This window comes from Ictalurus furcatus, chromosome 7 (genome assembly GCF_023375685.1).
Source record: "Ictalurus furcatus strain D&B chromosome 7, Billie_1.0, whole genome shotgun sequence".
Lineage (NCBI taxonomy): Eukaryota > Metazoa > Chordata > Actinopteri > Siluriformes > Ictaluridae > Ictalurus > Ictalurus furcatus.
Window position 1 is genome coordinate 7,117,270 of NC_071261.1, and position 13,803 is coordinate 7,131,072.

At 42.0% G+C, this 13,803-nt stretch overlaps 1 protein-coding gene across 3 annotated transcripts; it reads left to right on the forward strand.

Moving 5' to 3' along the window:
• Nucleotides 1-696: 696 nt before the first annotated feature.
• On the forward strand, nt 697-8,218 carry abcf2a (ATP-binding cassette, sub-family F (GCN20), member 2a). Of its 3 annotated transcripts, none has more exons than XM_053628094.1 (15): nt 697-765; nt 1,830-2,015; nt 3,080-3,292; nt 4,073-4,255; nt 4,532-4,703; nt 4,981-5,076; nt 5,340-5,442; nt 5,543-5,638; nt 5,775-5,894; nt 6,026-6,115; nt 6,733-6,843; nt 6,934-6,996; nt 7,175-7,303; nt 7,601-7,804; nt 7,916-8,218. In XM_053628094.1, exons 2-15 carry the CDS (start codon nt 1,874-1,876, stop codon nt 8,021-8,023), a joined length of 1,830 nt encoding a protein of 609 aa, XP_053484069.1. In that variant the 5' UTR covers nt 697-765; nt 1,830-1,873; the 3' UTR covers nt 8,024-8,218. The 3 variants fall into 3 exon arrangements, with proteins under 3 accessions (XP_053484069.1, XP_053484070.1, XP_053484067.1); XM_053628095.1 differs by having other exon boundaries at nt 735-765; nt 1,846-2,015; XM_053628092.1 differs by lacking the exon at nt 697-765 and adding an exon at nt 1,116-1,239.
• Nucleotides 8,219-13,803: the final 5,585 nt, after the last annotated feature.

A 13,803-nucleotide genomic window follows, 5' to 3' on the forward strand; every position in this document is an offset into this window, starting at 1 on the left:
CGTACAGCACGACAGATAATTAACTGCACTTGAAGCTTTTGTAAAAATTTTAAATAAAAACACCCAAAACTGTATACAGTACCATCGCGAAGACCGATACATGAAACTCTGGAGGGAACGTCGGACATTGTAGCGCGCTGACGTAAATCGAACTATGTTCTAGAATCTAGAACATGTAGAACGTGTACATGAAAGGAATATTCTAAAAGCGACTCATGTAAACACCTTAATCAGAATACTGTCTTATTCAGAATAAGGTCAATAATTAGATTACTGCTGTCCGTGTAAACGTAGTCAGTGTTAGGCAGGTGGTTTCAGTGTAGGCTGATCAGTGTCTGTATAAATGGTTTTTTAAATTGTAGTCCACTTCTGACATGTTCTGACAAGTCATGTTTCATTTCTTTCCACTCTTCACCCTCATTAGAGTAAACATGGTTTGTGATGATATGAGTAGATATGTTCTAATGTAGTTTACATTTCGAGACTAAATTAATCATAATATAGTTTCAGCAGCATATTAGTCACGTTACACTTGATAAGCGGAACACATGGGGAAAAAAACCCAGCCTAGTAAATGATAAAGCGACGCCCAATCCGGTTCTTGCGCCAGCCTCCAGGGGGCGGGGCGTCCGCGAAACGTAAAATCTGATTGGCTAGCGAGCCGGTCTTGAGCACGCGCGCCCTTAGGACGCCGTGTATCGAGAAGCCATGAGGCTGCTGATTTCCTGTTAGCGAACCGGGACCGCGTAAGTGCAGGAAGTCAAGGTAACAATTTAGTACAACATCGCGTTCTAATTCTAGTTATCAGAGTACATGTTAACTATGAACATTACCGGATTATTGTGTGGTTTGTTAACATTTTTTCTGCTGACAGTTAGCACTGTATGTTGAGGTTTATGAAGTTAGCCGCCTTGCTTTCCTGCTTGTGTCGGAGCAGCGCCGTGTAGGCCGGGGCTGCATCCCAATTGACCGCGTGTTCCCTACAGAGGGGCCCTATATTAAGCCTGCAGTAATTCTTTTTGCAGCCCACGTAGTGCACTCTACGATTAGTGGGAGTGATTTGGGGTTCAGCCCGAGTTTTTGCCGGTATAGTGGGCGCACAATGCGGTGAGCAGCAGAGAAGTGAACTGAAATGACTCACAGCTTTGTCTCGGGTTAATTTAGATGAACTCCCGTGGCCGGTTATGTGGTTTAAGTTTTTTAAAAAAGTAAAATAATTCGCCTGTTTTGATTAAAACGGTAAGAGTATCTTCTTTAAGTTTAAGCCGGATATCTATTTGAGTGCTGTAGCATGGTTAGCATTAGCTAGCATGGGAAGAGTAGCATGGTGGTTGGGCCTCTCGTAAAGCCGGCCGGCTTTTTCCCAGTTGAGCTTTCTACCGTGTTTTCTTCATAAAAGTATTAACTGTGTACCCGAAACTCGTCACTTGTACATGTATATAAACACTTAAACGGTAAAATTGCGGACGCAGTGATTAGCTCCCCACTTTGTTTCTGCTAGTAGTTGCCATAGAGGAAGCCATTGATATGTTCCATGGTGAGGAAAATGGAGTGTTGACTCACCAGGTACACTTCATAACACGTCATACCCTTCAAAAATTAGCAAATAATGACGAGTTTCCGGTTCCCGTCAGGTTGTTTATATTAGCAGTGTGATGTTATTTAAAAATAAAAACCCAGCAGGTTTCAGTGAAGGGGTTTAATACTCCCAGTAATACTCAACAGTATGGTCGGTGAACCGTGCCATAAATACTCCATTTCTGCTGTGTTGGCTTTGAAGCTCGGTGTTAGTTGAGTGCATGTATGTAACCTCCACCTCTGTCCCATAGTTTGCTGTGTCCCCAGGGCCTTTTATTCCTGTTCCACGGTCACGATGCCGTCCGATCTGGCCAAGAAGAAGGCAGCGAAGAAGAAGGAGGCAGCCAAGGCTCGTCAGCGGCCCAAAAAAGCCGAAGAAGTGAACGGCGAGGGGGAGAAACCAGAGAGCCAAGAGAACGGCGTGTCTGAGTTCAATGGTGAGCCAGAAGCATTAAATACACAGTGTCCCGTACATGCCTTGCTCTGAGTTCTTGTCGGATAGGTGTTGCGGAGGTACGCGATCTATCGCGCTAACCAACATGTGCGATGTTCTCCTCTGAAAGGAAGGCAGCATAAATGCAGCGTCTGAGCCACTCTTGAGATCCACGTCGTCTGTGGTTTGGTCCAAATATCACAGACACTTCTGCCACTTATGTTTGCTTGCAGTTGTGAAAGCAGCCACCCGAACAACCGTAATCGTATCGTTGGCTTTCTCTCCAGTCTTGTTCTTCCTCTTTCACCACCGCTCATTATTTCCTTGCTGTTTTGACAGGTTTCCAGCTGTGTTTCGAAAGCTACTTTAAGGCCCTGTTTACACTAGTGCGTTTTTGTTTTTACGATCGTCATCCACACTCGTTTCCGCCGGGTCCACGCTACGCGACCGAATATGCACGTCACGTGACCATTCGTGCTCACTGGGTATGCTCATACGAGTGTAAACAGGAAGTTGGTTGCTAGTCCAAACCGGCGTTTCCTGTAGGGCTTACGCCGCTCGAAATGAGATTTGTTGGTGGTCGCTCTAATCGTAGCTCGCCTCTTGCGCATGTGGGCAGCTGCAGTATTATAAAATACAGGATTTAACTGCAGAATGTCTGCTGAGAATGACGACAAAGCCAGCAAAGCTTGCGGTTCAGTCTCCGTGGTGTTGTGTATACGATCAAGGTAGTGTAACGGTCATGTGGTAGGGGCTTGACAAATCAGGGAAGGATACGCGATGATCCAGAAGACCCAATCAGGGGACGAATGTGGGCGGAGCTTTGATCCGTTTACATGGAAACGCAAGACCGGAGTTTTCAAACTAAAACGGAGTTTCCAGAAGTCTCGAGAACTCGCGGAGTAGTGTAGATGACCGGCGTAACCATAGCAACAGTTATGCGGTTTTGTTTGTTTTTTTACCAATATTTTCGTACACTCCCATTTCTATTCTTTATTTATTATAATGTTTGAGTTCACTGGTGCGCAGCATAACGCATTCATCCGAATATTGGTGTATTTTCCACAGGAGTCGCCAGTCTTACTAAAGAGCTGGATGAGTTTGAGCTGAAGAAGACCGAGGCGCGTGCTGTTACGGGGGTGCTGGCATCTCATCCGAACAGCACAGATGTGCACATTAGCAGTCTTTCACTAACTTTCCACGGGCAGGAACTGCTCAGCGATACCTGTCTGGAGCTCAACTCGGGTCGCCGCTATGGCCTCATTGGACTCAATGGAACAGGTACGGTGTATATCCTTTCAGGTAGGCGCTAAAGTTGTCGGCGAATCGTCCCGAGTTATTGCCGAGCGAGACTGAGCTGCAAAAACTTAATTTCCCGTGAAACAGAAAGCCTGGGTGGGACAGGTGGCTCCTCCCCCTTTTTAAATATCCGGTAGTGTTTAGCTTACCTCACAGCCCAGGCTAAGCTGTGTGTAAATGCACCCATCAGAGTGAATATGATCGTATTCATACTAAAAGCCACTAAACTAGGGACTTTTAAGTGTTGGGAGCCTAGGAATGATCTTATTTTGGAAGTCGAAAATCTGACACCCTAAAACTTGTAATGAAGTGACGTGCGTACCGTTGACCAGCAAGGATCAGTATTTTAAACGAATAGCAGCACAAAACATACCCGGTGTACCAGGTTGTTCACTCGACTTGTAGTCGGACCAGGGTTGTGGAGAATAATCTTGTAAACTTACTATATACTAAGATATTAAAAATGCACCTAAATGCAAACTAGGACTATTACCTCCTCTTGTTTCAGTCACATAACTTCTGACTAGCATAATTAAAAAGATGTATAGCTTGTGCATTCAGCCTGCCTAATAGATTATTGATGAATCCACATTCTGTCCCTTTTCATTCATTTTCTATCTACAGAACGTATTTATTATAAACATACTGTCTCAAAATGACACAAAATGGCTGTTTAAAATTCAATCCGAAACATGTTTTTTTTTTAAAAAACAAACAAAAAAAACAGCTTCTAATGGCACTGTAAAACCTCTTTTTGTCCAGGTAAATCTATGCTGCTGTCAGCCATCGGCCACAGAGAGGTGCCCATTCCGGAGCACATTGACATTTACCACTTGTCGCGTGAAATGGCTCCCAGCGAGAAGACGGCACTGCAGTGTGTGATGGAGGTGGACGAGGAGAGGATCAAGCTGGAGAGGGAGGCAGAGAGGCTCGCTCATCTAGACTGTGAGTTAGAAGTTTACCTTCGTACTCCGGTCAAAGCTCTCTTCTCTTCTTCAGGGTGCTCCACGTTTTCATAGGGGCTATACTGTTATAGCTTCCTTTCCTAGGCGTGGTACAGTATAGTCGTCTTTCTGAGCGCTCTCCTTAACGGCTTTAGTTTTTAAGGAGACTGACTTCGGTTAAGACACAAGTGTTAGTCAGTGTCCTTTTGGTATTTATACCTGAACAGTTACTCAACTTTTTTCTTCTTCTTCCTTGTGTCTCGTGCTTGCCCGTTAGCCGAGTGTGAGAAGCTGATGGAGCTGTATGAACGACTGGAGGAGCTGGATGCAGACAAGGCAGAGATGCGAGCGTCCCGTATCCTTCACGGTCTCGGCTTCACCGCTACAATGCAACAGAAAAAGCTGAAAGATTTCAGTGGTGGCTGGAGGATGCGCGTTGCCCTCGCCAGGTAAACGCACCCACGGGTCAAATTCACACACTCTTATTCTTATTCTGCTCCAACGGGTTGCACCGTGGTGGAATTGGCACCTAGGTGAAGCCACGGCAGCTGCTGAAAGATGATGCAACGAAAGGCCGAATGATAGCGCGGATGCCAAGCGCAACCGCGCGGTGACAAAAACCGTCCGAAGCGTATTTCTGATTTCTGCAGCTCTGTGTCCACACGTTCGTTTTTCTTTTGCGACCGAATGAGATTCGGCTCACTCGCGCGTTTCCCTCCTTTCCAGAGCGCTGTTCCTCAAACCCTTCATGTTGCTCCTCGACGAACCGACCAACCACTTGGACCTGGACGCGTGCGTGTGGCTGGAGGAAGAACTAAAGGAGTATGTTAATCTTCTTTCCATTCGTTCCAATATCACAAGTTTGACTTGTTAAAAGTCCGGGTTGTCTGCCGACATGATGTAAACAAAAGGCCGAATTGTAGCTCCGCCGTCAAGCAGTACGTTTCTCGCTACGGCCGGGGCTTTGACAAAAACTAGACCGAAGCGTTTAACTGATCTGACCGTGCAACCTCGGCAGACGGCTAGTCAAGTGTGTTTTCTGTTTCCACATGTAAACAAAACCCAAACGTTCAATTCTGTTCTAGATTTAAACGAATTCTGGTATTGATCTCCCATTCTCAAGACTTCCTCAACGGCGTGTGCACCAACATCATGCACCTGCACCAGCGCAAGCTGAAATACTACACGGTAAGAACACCTTTTTGTAGATTTGTGTGCGTGTGATGCGTCTGGCGGTTTCGCTGCCTATCAGACAGTATGGTGATGTCACCATGTATCGTCTGTGTAGGGTAATTACGACCAGTACGTGAAAACCAGAGAAGAATTGGAGGAGAATCAGATGAAACGCTTTAACTGGGAGCAGGACCAGATCGCACATATGAAGGTGAAATTGCAAACCTAGTCTTAAGCTGTTGAAATTGTGTTTATTTATTTTTTTTAAGGTTGTAAATGGTAATTTGGACAATACAATAACAAATGTATATATTTTTTAAATTATTTATTTTATTATCCTTGCTCAGAATTACATAGCACGGTTTGGTCATGGCTCGGCCAAGCTGGCCCGGCAAGCGCAGAGCAAAGAGAAAACGCTGCAGAAAATGGTTGCCTCAGGGCTGACTGAACGTGTCGTGAATGACAAGGTGAGCCCCTGTTTTTTTGTTTTTTTTTTTTTTTTTTTTTTTGGTGTGTATGTCCTGGCTCACTCACCTTTTTCTATGATCGGAACTGGGAATTTGCCAGGTTATAAACGCTATGGTCTCTTGCCTTCCAGACGCTGTCGTTTTTCTTTCCTGCCTGTGGAAAGATCCCTCCTCCAGTCATCATGGTGCAAAACGTCAGCTTCAGATATTCGGATAATACGGTAGGAATGGCCACCTGGAACAGTGGCTTCTACTGTACTTGACAAAAAATAAGTGATGCCACACTCATCAGAGACTTCAGTACTTGAAGCTTGATTTCATCCTATGACTTTAAGCTATTTCTAAGGAAATTTTAGATATGATTGGCATGTCTAAATTGTCATGTGTGTGAGCAAGTGTGTCCTGGGGTGGGTTGGCACCCTGTCCAGGGTGTTCCCGTACCTTGTGCCCCGAGTTCCCTGGGATAGACTCCAGTCTCCCCTGTGACACCGTGTAAGATAAACAGTAAAGAAAATGGATGGACGTCATCCTCTTGCTGTCCCAGGACTTGATTTGGCTCTGACTAGTTTAGAGTTGCAGGTTAGGGACTCGACTTGGATGTGCGGGTATGTGACGTGACTACAACATAGTGCGACAAGCTTTGTACACCCATATTGTGTTTCCATGACAACCTTGCACTCATCATTTGTCGAAAGCAGAAGCCTGGGATTAATGAAGCCCTTTCTGCAGTCCCTGTCTCAAAATTCTGCAGTGCCATCTTGAGGAGACTAATGTTCTCTCTCGTGTTCCCTCGTATTTGGCACATTTTGTGTTTATTTATTTATTTTTTTTCCCCCAGCCAATCATTTATAAAAATCTGGAGTTTGGAATTGACTTGGATACCAGAGTGGCCCTTGTGGGGCCTAACGGGGCTGGGAAATCCACACTACTGAAGCTGCTCACTGGGGAGGTATGTGCACTGTTTTTAAATGTATGCGTGTTGTCTCTTGAAATGTTACGTGCTTGTTTTTAGACTCATGTTCTACCCCCGTTCTCTCAGCTACTCCCCACTGACGGTATGATCAGAAAGCACTCCCATGTCAAGATCGGCAGATATCATCAGGTACTACAAATCAGGCACGCCGGTCACTTGCTCGTTTTTATCCACTTTCTGATTTAAACCAAATTAAACCAAAAAAAAAAAAGGCAGGTCAAACAGTTTATCCTGGCATTTTATGTTGTGCAGGCAGGAGAACGAATTAGACGCGTCTTTACCTGTGACTACTCTTTGTTTGCTTTAGCATCTGACGGAGCAGCTGGATCTGGACCTATCCCCTCTGGAGTACATGATGAAGTGCTACCCAGAGATCAAAGAGAAGGAGGAGATGAGGAAGATCATCGGACGCTACGGACTCACCGGCAAACAGCAGGTCCGTTTTTGCGGCTTGGTACAGGAACGCGTTTTGTAGGGTTTACGTCAGGCATGGACGCGGTGGATGTTCTCCCAGCTCCCCCTCAGTTCCCTACGACTATCCTCAGAATTTGAACCTGAAGTTTACAAACTCGTAGTAGGAAAAGTGTATTTGAGTTGAGAGGTTGTTTTGCAATGCTTTGCACAGCAACGTACACAGAGCACGAGCTAATTGTGCAGACGAGTGCTTGGTTATACTGATCCTCAATCCTAGGTGGTTGAACCTAATGCTATTGCTGTGTTCTTCTGATACCAGGTGAGTCCTATCAGAAATCTGTCAGATGGTCAGAAGTGCCGTGTGTGCTTCGCCTGGTTGGCCTGGCAGAACCCCCACATGCTCTTCCTGGACGAGCCTACCAATCACCTGGACATCGAGACCATCGACGCACTTGCTGAGGCCATCAATGACTTTGAAGGGGGAATGATGCTGGTCAGCCACGACTTCAGACTCATTCAGCAGGTAATTTTGGAAACTGTTCTTCTTCTGAGGTCTCTTTCTTTTTTTTCTTTTTTTTTTTTTGCCTCTTTACTTAACTAAAAAATTCCTTCATCTTTGCGTTCATGCTAATAGGTAGCTCAGGAGATCTGGGTTTGTGAAAATCAGACCATCACCAAATGGAGTCGGGACATCTTGGCCTACAAAGAACATCTGAAAGCCAAAATCGATAAACATGTATAACGCACGCGTTGCCTTGTCCATCCGAGGCAGTCAGTGTCTCGACTGTTGCTCTCCTTGGCGAAGCATGCGTGCAGCTGCAGTGTTGCAAAGACATCTACAGTTTTGCATTTCTGTTGTCTTCTTTTTGTCTAAATTAAATTAAACATCAAGGCAGGGGTGCACTTAAGGATATTATCAGGACATTTCACATGGGGTTTTTTTTTTTTTTTTTTTTTTTTTTTTTTTTTTTTTTTTTAAATAAACAGTGCATCGAGACACATTCTGATGAATCACTGATCTACATATACATGAGCTCTTAAAGAGCTTTTATTTTTCAAGTATTTAATGCTGTATCTGCAATAATGAGTTTGTCTGAGCATAACAGAATAAAAGTACCGTTGTCGGTCGTTATAGCCGTTATTGTGCTATTGTTTTGTGGAATCTTTTTATTGTCACGTTTTTGTTTTTTTTGTCAGAATGGAAGTCAAGCCTGTGTTAAACTCGTGCTCGACCGTTTCTACAGTAAAGTTATTACAATAATATGTTTAGTCGTGTCTCATTTGGTCCGAGTTGCTTGATGCGCCTGAATTCACACCATCGTGCTTCTTCCTCAGTTCATCCTGCGTCATTACGCTTCTTCTGATTAAAGGATCCCACCTACCCACCTGGTAGGTGGCCTTGATTTATTTGTATCCTACCCATATTGTGCCATACCTTTAGCGACTTCCAATTTCCCATCGATTGGCTGATAATCCATATTACTCATGAGTCAGAAGAACTAGTCACTCCTAACGTACGATGCCAGATTTGTCTAGCCAATCCTGCCGTTATAGGGGGTTCTGGAATGGCTGAGTTAAAGCCTGGATTTCAAACATCTTGCACCTGAAAGAATATCGCATGGAAGAGTGGAGCTTGGTGGACGATTATGCAAAACGCCTACAAGATGTTATTTCTGCTAAAGGGGGCAATACTAGCTTCTGAGGCCAAGGGTGTACATACTTTTTCCACAAGAATATCACCCCTCTTGATCTTTCTCCTGAATAAATGATGGGAAAAAGCTCATTTCCCTTGTGGGTTTGTTCAAGTATATCAACTTTATTAATACACACTGTTTCAAAGAGGATCTAATGTTTGCTCGTCCAAATATGTCAACAACAAAAAAAAAAGGCAAAAATTTCCACAGGGTGTACTTATTTTTTCACATGACTGAATATAGTTCTGGCAAACTACTCTGTGTAAAATTAACACGATTTATTTACATGTATGTGTATACTTGTACTTTGCCCAGTAAATTACTGACAGAAAAGACTTTCATTCTAAATATTTAGCTAGCAATTCAAATTCTTCTTCCTCAAATTGCCCCTGAAATCAAAAAAGATTTTCCAGCATTCTTTGGAGAGATGAAACTGAGATCAACCTGTATCACAGTGAAGGGAAGAAAAAAGTATGGCGAAGGCTGGGAACGGCTCATGATCGGAAGCATACATCATCTGTAAAACACGGTGGAGGAGGTGTTATGGCATGGGCATGCATGGCTAACAGTAGCACCAGGTCACTAGTGTTTATTGATGATGTGACAGAAGATCGAAGCAGTCAGATGAACTCTGGTGGATAGGAATATATTGTCTGCTCAGATTCAGCCAAATTCAGTGCAGTTAATTGGACAGCGCTTCACTTTACAGATGGACAATGACCCAAAACATGCTGCGAAAGCAACCCAGGAGTTTTTTAACGCAAAAAAAATTGGAATATCCTGCGATGACCAAGTCAGTCGCCTGTTCTCAACCCGATAGAGCTGAAGATAAAACTTAAGGCGGAAAGACCCGTTGCTTGGCCTCTCTCTGGTTCCTGTCTTATTTCAGTTTACATTTCTAGTTTGGAAGGTCTGAACTAGACACGCACCGATACTAACTTTCTCAGCCGATACCGATAACCGATTATTCCGAGTGATATCGGCCGATACCGATACCGATAGTTCTGCCTTTTATACATTCTTATAAATGAATAATAATTAATTCCACAATTCTGAAAGAGATGCGAATAAAAACTCTCCATTTCAACAAGTTGTTTGACAGTAACTGGTCTCATAAACATTAACACATGACTTTAATGAACATGAACACATGAACTCGATTCTGAAGATTAAAGTAAGATTATTAACTTATTGAATGTTATTAATTCATATGAACATTGACTGAATTGTAAAAATCCTCCTGTTAGTCTCACATTCGCTCTCCACACACACAAGCATTTCTACTTCATCATTAAACATCAAACTGTAATATATAATATAAATTTCTTATATATTAACATTCACTGGATATGAAATATACGACTCTACAAATATATTTTCCTGTGCAATATATATACTTTTTTGTCGACTCATCTTCATTTAAATCTTTCACCGGCGTGATTATCGGATGTTTTAAAACTTTTTCGGATTATCGGCCGATACGTGGGTGCGTCTCTAGTCTGAACCTAACTGAAAAGCGTAATGGAACTGTCGATAGTGGATCTTATTTAAGCATGAACAGTCCGACACAGCCTTGAAATGTTTATTGAGAATACATTCAAGTACACGAAACATTCTTTTTCTTTTTTTTTTCTTTTTTTTTTTTTTTTTGCTGGATCTTCTTTGGCAAAGTAACAAAGCTCTGTCTTTTGTAGCCTTTTGTGACCTTCATGGGAACATATCCGCTGCTGGTGTGCAGTAAAAAAAAAAAAAGTGCTCGGTTAAAAGCACGACTTTCCCATTCACTGTTTCAGCTTTTGAGACAATGAAGAAATGAATGTCCTTCTTGCAGAAGTGCATGACTACTAATCATTTAACAAATGTATAAAATGTATCATCCTTGACATGGTAAATGAAACCATTATTTAACATTTATGGAAGAAATCTTGGGTGGCAGAGCTTTGTAGCAGTAGGGGTTTCGGGCACTGGAGAGTCTTCAGAGAGAGATCCATGAAAGTATGATGTGCTGCTCTTTAATAAAATGTCATTGTTGGCAAATTGCTGTGGTGTAAGAGGAATAAAACACTCCAGGGTGTGTTACAGGAACCGGAGGGTTGCACGAGCATGGCTCAGATAGTAGTTTTGGCTGTAACAATGAACAATAGGTTCGTGTTAATGTCCTCGTTCTGATGATGTTGTTTCGGTAGTCACAGCTCATATCCATATAATCAAATCAAGACGACTAATAAACCGATTTTTAAAAAACAAACAAACATGTCTTTGTTTAACACAGTAAAACGTATAAACAATTTGATTCAATGATGACGTGTTTTTAGGAGACATTTACACTGGGGGAAATAAGTTTTGAACGCGTCAACATTCATTCCCAGTGAGGCTATTCACGTGAAATTTTCACCAGACTTTGGTATTAAAGACGTGTCTGTTTTCTCGATGTTATCTCCCTAATCTGTTGCTCAGTGACTGTTCTATCCGTTCTGTGTATTTCATTTTCTGTGCTTGATTGCTCATTGCTTTTCACATTTTGGGTTTGTCCATGATTGTTCATTGTTTATGTATCATTATGCTTCTATTGTAAAGGGTCCTTGAGCTCTGGAAAGGTGCTATATAAATTAAACTTATTATTATTATTATTATTATTGTCTACATCTTCCTACTGGAGCGCCTCTGGAGCCGTGAGTGTAGCCAGGCACAAGTTCTTCCCCCTGTCCTCTGTCCTATGTCCTCTGCAATAGACAAGTTTACAAGCTCACTATCCTCACTAACACCAAGTCTCCACAAGGTGTCTTCCTTACTCTGTAGAATATAACCTGCAGCCTTTAATTCTCTTGCCTTTTATTATAGATTATAGAATATAATCTGCAGCCTTTAATTTTCAGCCTTTAATTCTCTGGCCTTTTAAACCCATTGCTTGATATGTTGATATTTATGTTTTTCCCTCGTTTTCAGGGTCACCGCAGCAGATCGGTATGTTGATTGTGGCACAGGTTTTACGCCGGATGCCCTTCCTGACTCAACCCTCCCCATTTTCTGGGCTTGGGACCAGTACTGACTCGTGCAGCCCTGCAGTGGCTAGGGTTGGTTCCCTGACCAGGGATCAAACCCGGGCCGCAGCGACGAGAGTGCCGCATGATAGCCACTAATCCACCAGGGAACTATTTACGCTATTACAGTAACAACAGCAATTTATTGAACATCTTGACATAATGGACACGTTCAGTCTCTCAGAAAATGTAGATGTTACTTTATATCCAATACTCCGATCTCCAGTGTGAGACCGTTGTGAAGAAAATGAGAAACGCTAAGAAAACAGAACGCTATTCTGATGACTGATTAAACTGCCTCTTACAGCCTAATGACAGTTACGTATTGTCAAGTCTCATATCACCATCATCTCCAAAAAGAATCTGTAGAACGTTTTCTGTAGTTTTTGCTTCAGCAATGACAAAAAAACAAAAAGGTCAAAAACATGCGGCATTGTTCATGTTCTTTCTCATGTTCTGTATGAAATACATAGATGTTTAAAAAAAAAAAAAATTGCACACTACGCTCAGGCATCAAGTCTGATATTTAATATGAACTGTTAGTTGAGTATTTGTTAAATAAATGCTTCAGATAGTCATCAGGGTGTTTAAGCCTGCTTGGATTTCATTTACATGAAAGGGGAGGGGAGGATCAAAATGATTCTTAATTTAGTCTATTGTGTGTGCTGTTACCACTGAAAAGAAATTCAACACCTTTCCTCTATAGTGAGAAAAGAACAGAACGTTTTTATAATAGAAAGGTGGAGCATTCGTGTTATGTACCATCAGTTCCATACAACTACAGTGGTAGCACAAACACAAATTCTAATTATTTTACTAATACCTCAAAAAAATCATTAAAGTGCACCTATTATGCTTTTTCAGATATCCCCTTTCATTTAAGTGTGTTATAGAGCTGTTTGTGAATGTAAAAAGTCTGCAAAGTTTCAAAAATCAAAACGCACGACAAACGGAGTTATCGACTCCCAAAAGAAGGAATCGATTCTGAACAGCTGAAACGATTCGTTAGTGATTCCAGAGTTTACTTCCTGTACTAACCTACGTAGGTTTGTAACAAAAAGCCCCGCCTCTGGTCTTCAACAGCTGCTCGCTGACAGCGGTAGACCAATCACAACAGACTGGGACGTCTGACCAATCAGAGCAGAGTATGCTCTCTGAAAGGAGGAGTTTAGAACGAATCATTTAGTACGGATCATCGAACGAGTCGTTTGTGACACTGGGAGAAAAAAAGGTAATACTGCAGTTTAAATTATGAGCACTTTAAAGTGTTGTTTTTTTTTTTTTTTTTTTTTTTTACCTCGGATGCATGTAAATCTATCGTATGAGACCTTTAAAACAAAATTAGTCACGTTTCAAAACCATCATCGGTGTGCTTTACGGAATCTTTTATAATAATAAAATATTTTTTTTATAAAAAAATTCGTTAGAAAATGAAGAGATTTAAAAAGTTTAATTCCATTTTAAATTGGGGGAAGGATGGAATACCATTTTGAAATTGTTGTTTATGTATGAAAACATTAACCACACACTCCAGAGGTTTATTATTAGTATCGTTATAGTAAAAAAAAAAAGTATTTTAAACTAGAAGAATGTGTCCAAATTGGCAGAGTCAAATATATGAGAACCTAATTCAGACCAGAGTTGTTTAGCTATAGGACAATAAAAAAAAAAAAAAAAAAAAGGAAAGATCAATTTGAGTATTGACAAGCACCCAATATGACGGTGTGCACAACACGAAACGTCAGAACCGGAATATTTCACAGGCCAATCAGAAAGCGCTTTCTTTG

Excerpts from the sequence above, each read along its gene's own strand:
- abcf2a (XM_053628094.1), top strand. The coding sequence starts at position 1,874 with ATGCCGTCCGATCTGGCCAAGAAGAAGGCAGCGAAGAAGAAGGAGGCA. Across the intron at positions 4,704-4,980 it reads ATGCGCGTTGCCCTCGCCAG|AGCGCTGTTCCTCAAACCCT; the intron begins GTAAACGCACCC and ends CCTCCTTTCCAG. Across the intron at positions 5,443-5,542 it reads GCAAGCTGAAATACTACACG|GGTAATTACGACCAGTACGT; the intron begins GTAAGAACACCT and ends TCGTCTGTGTAG.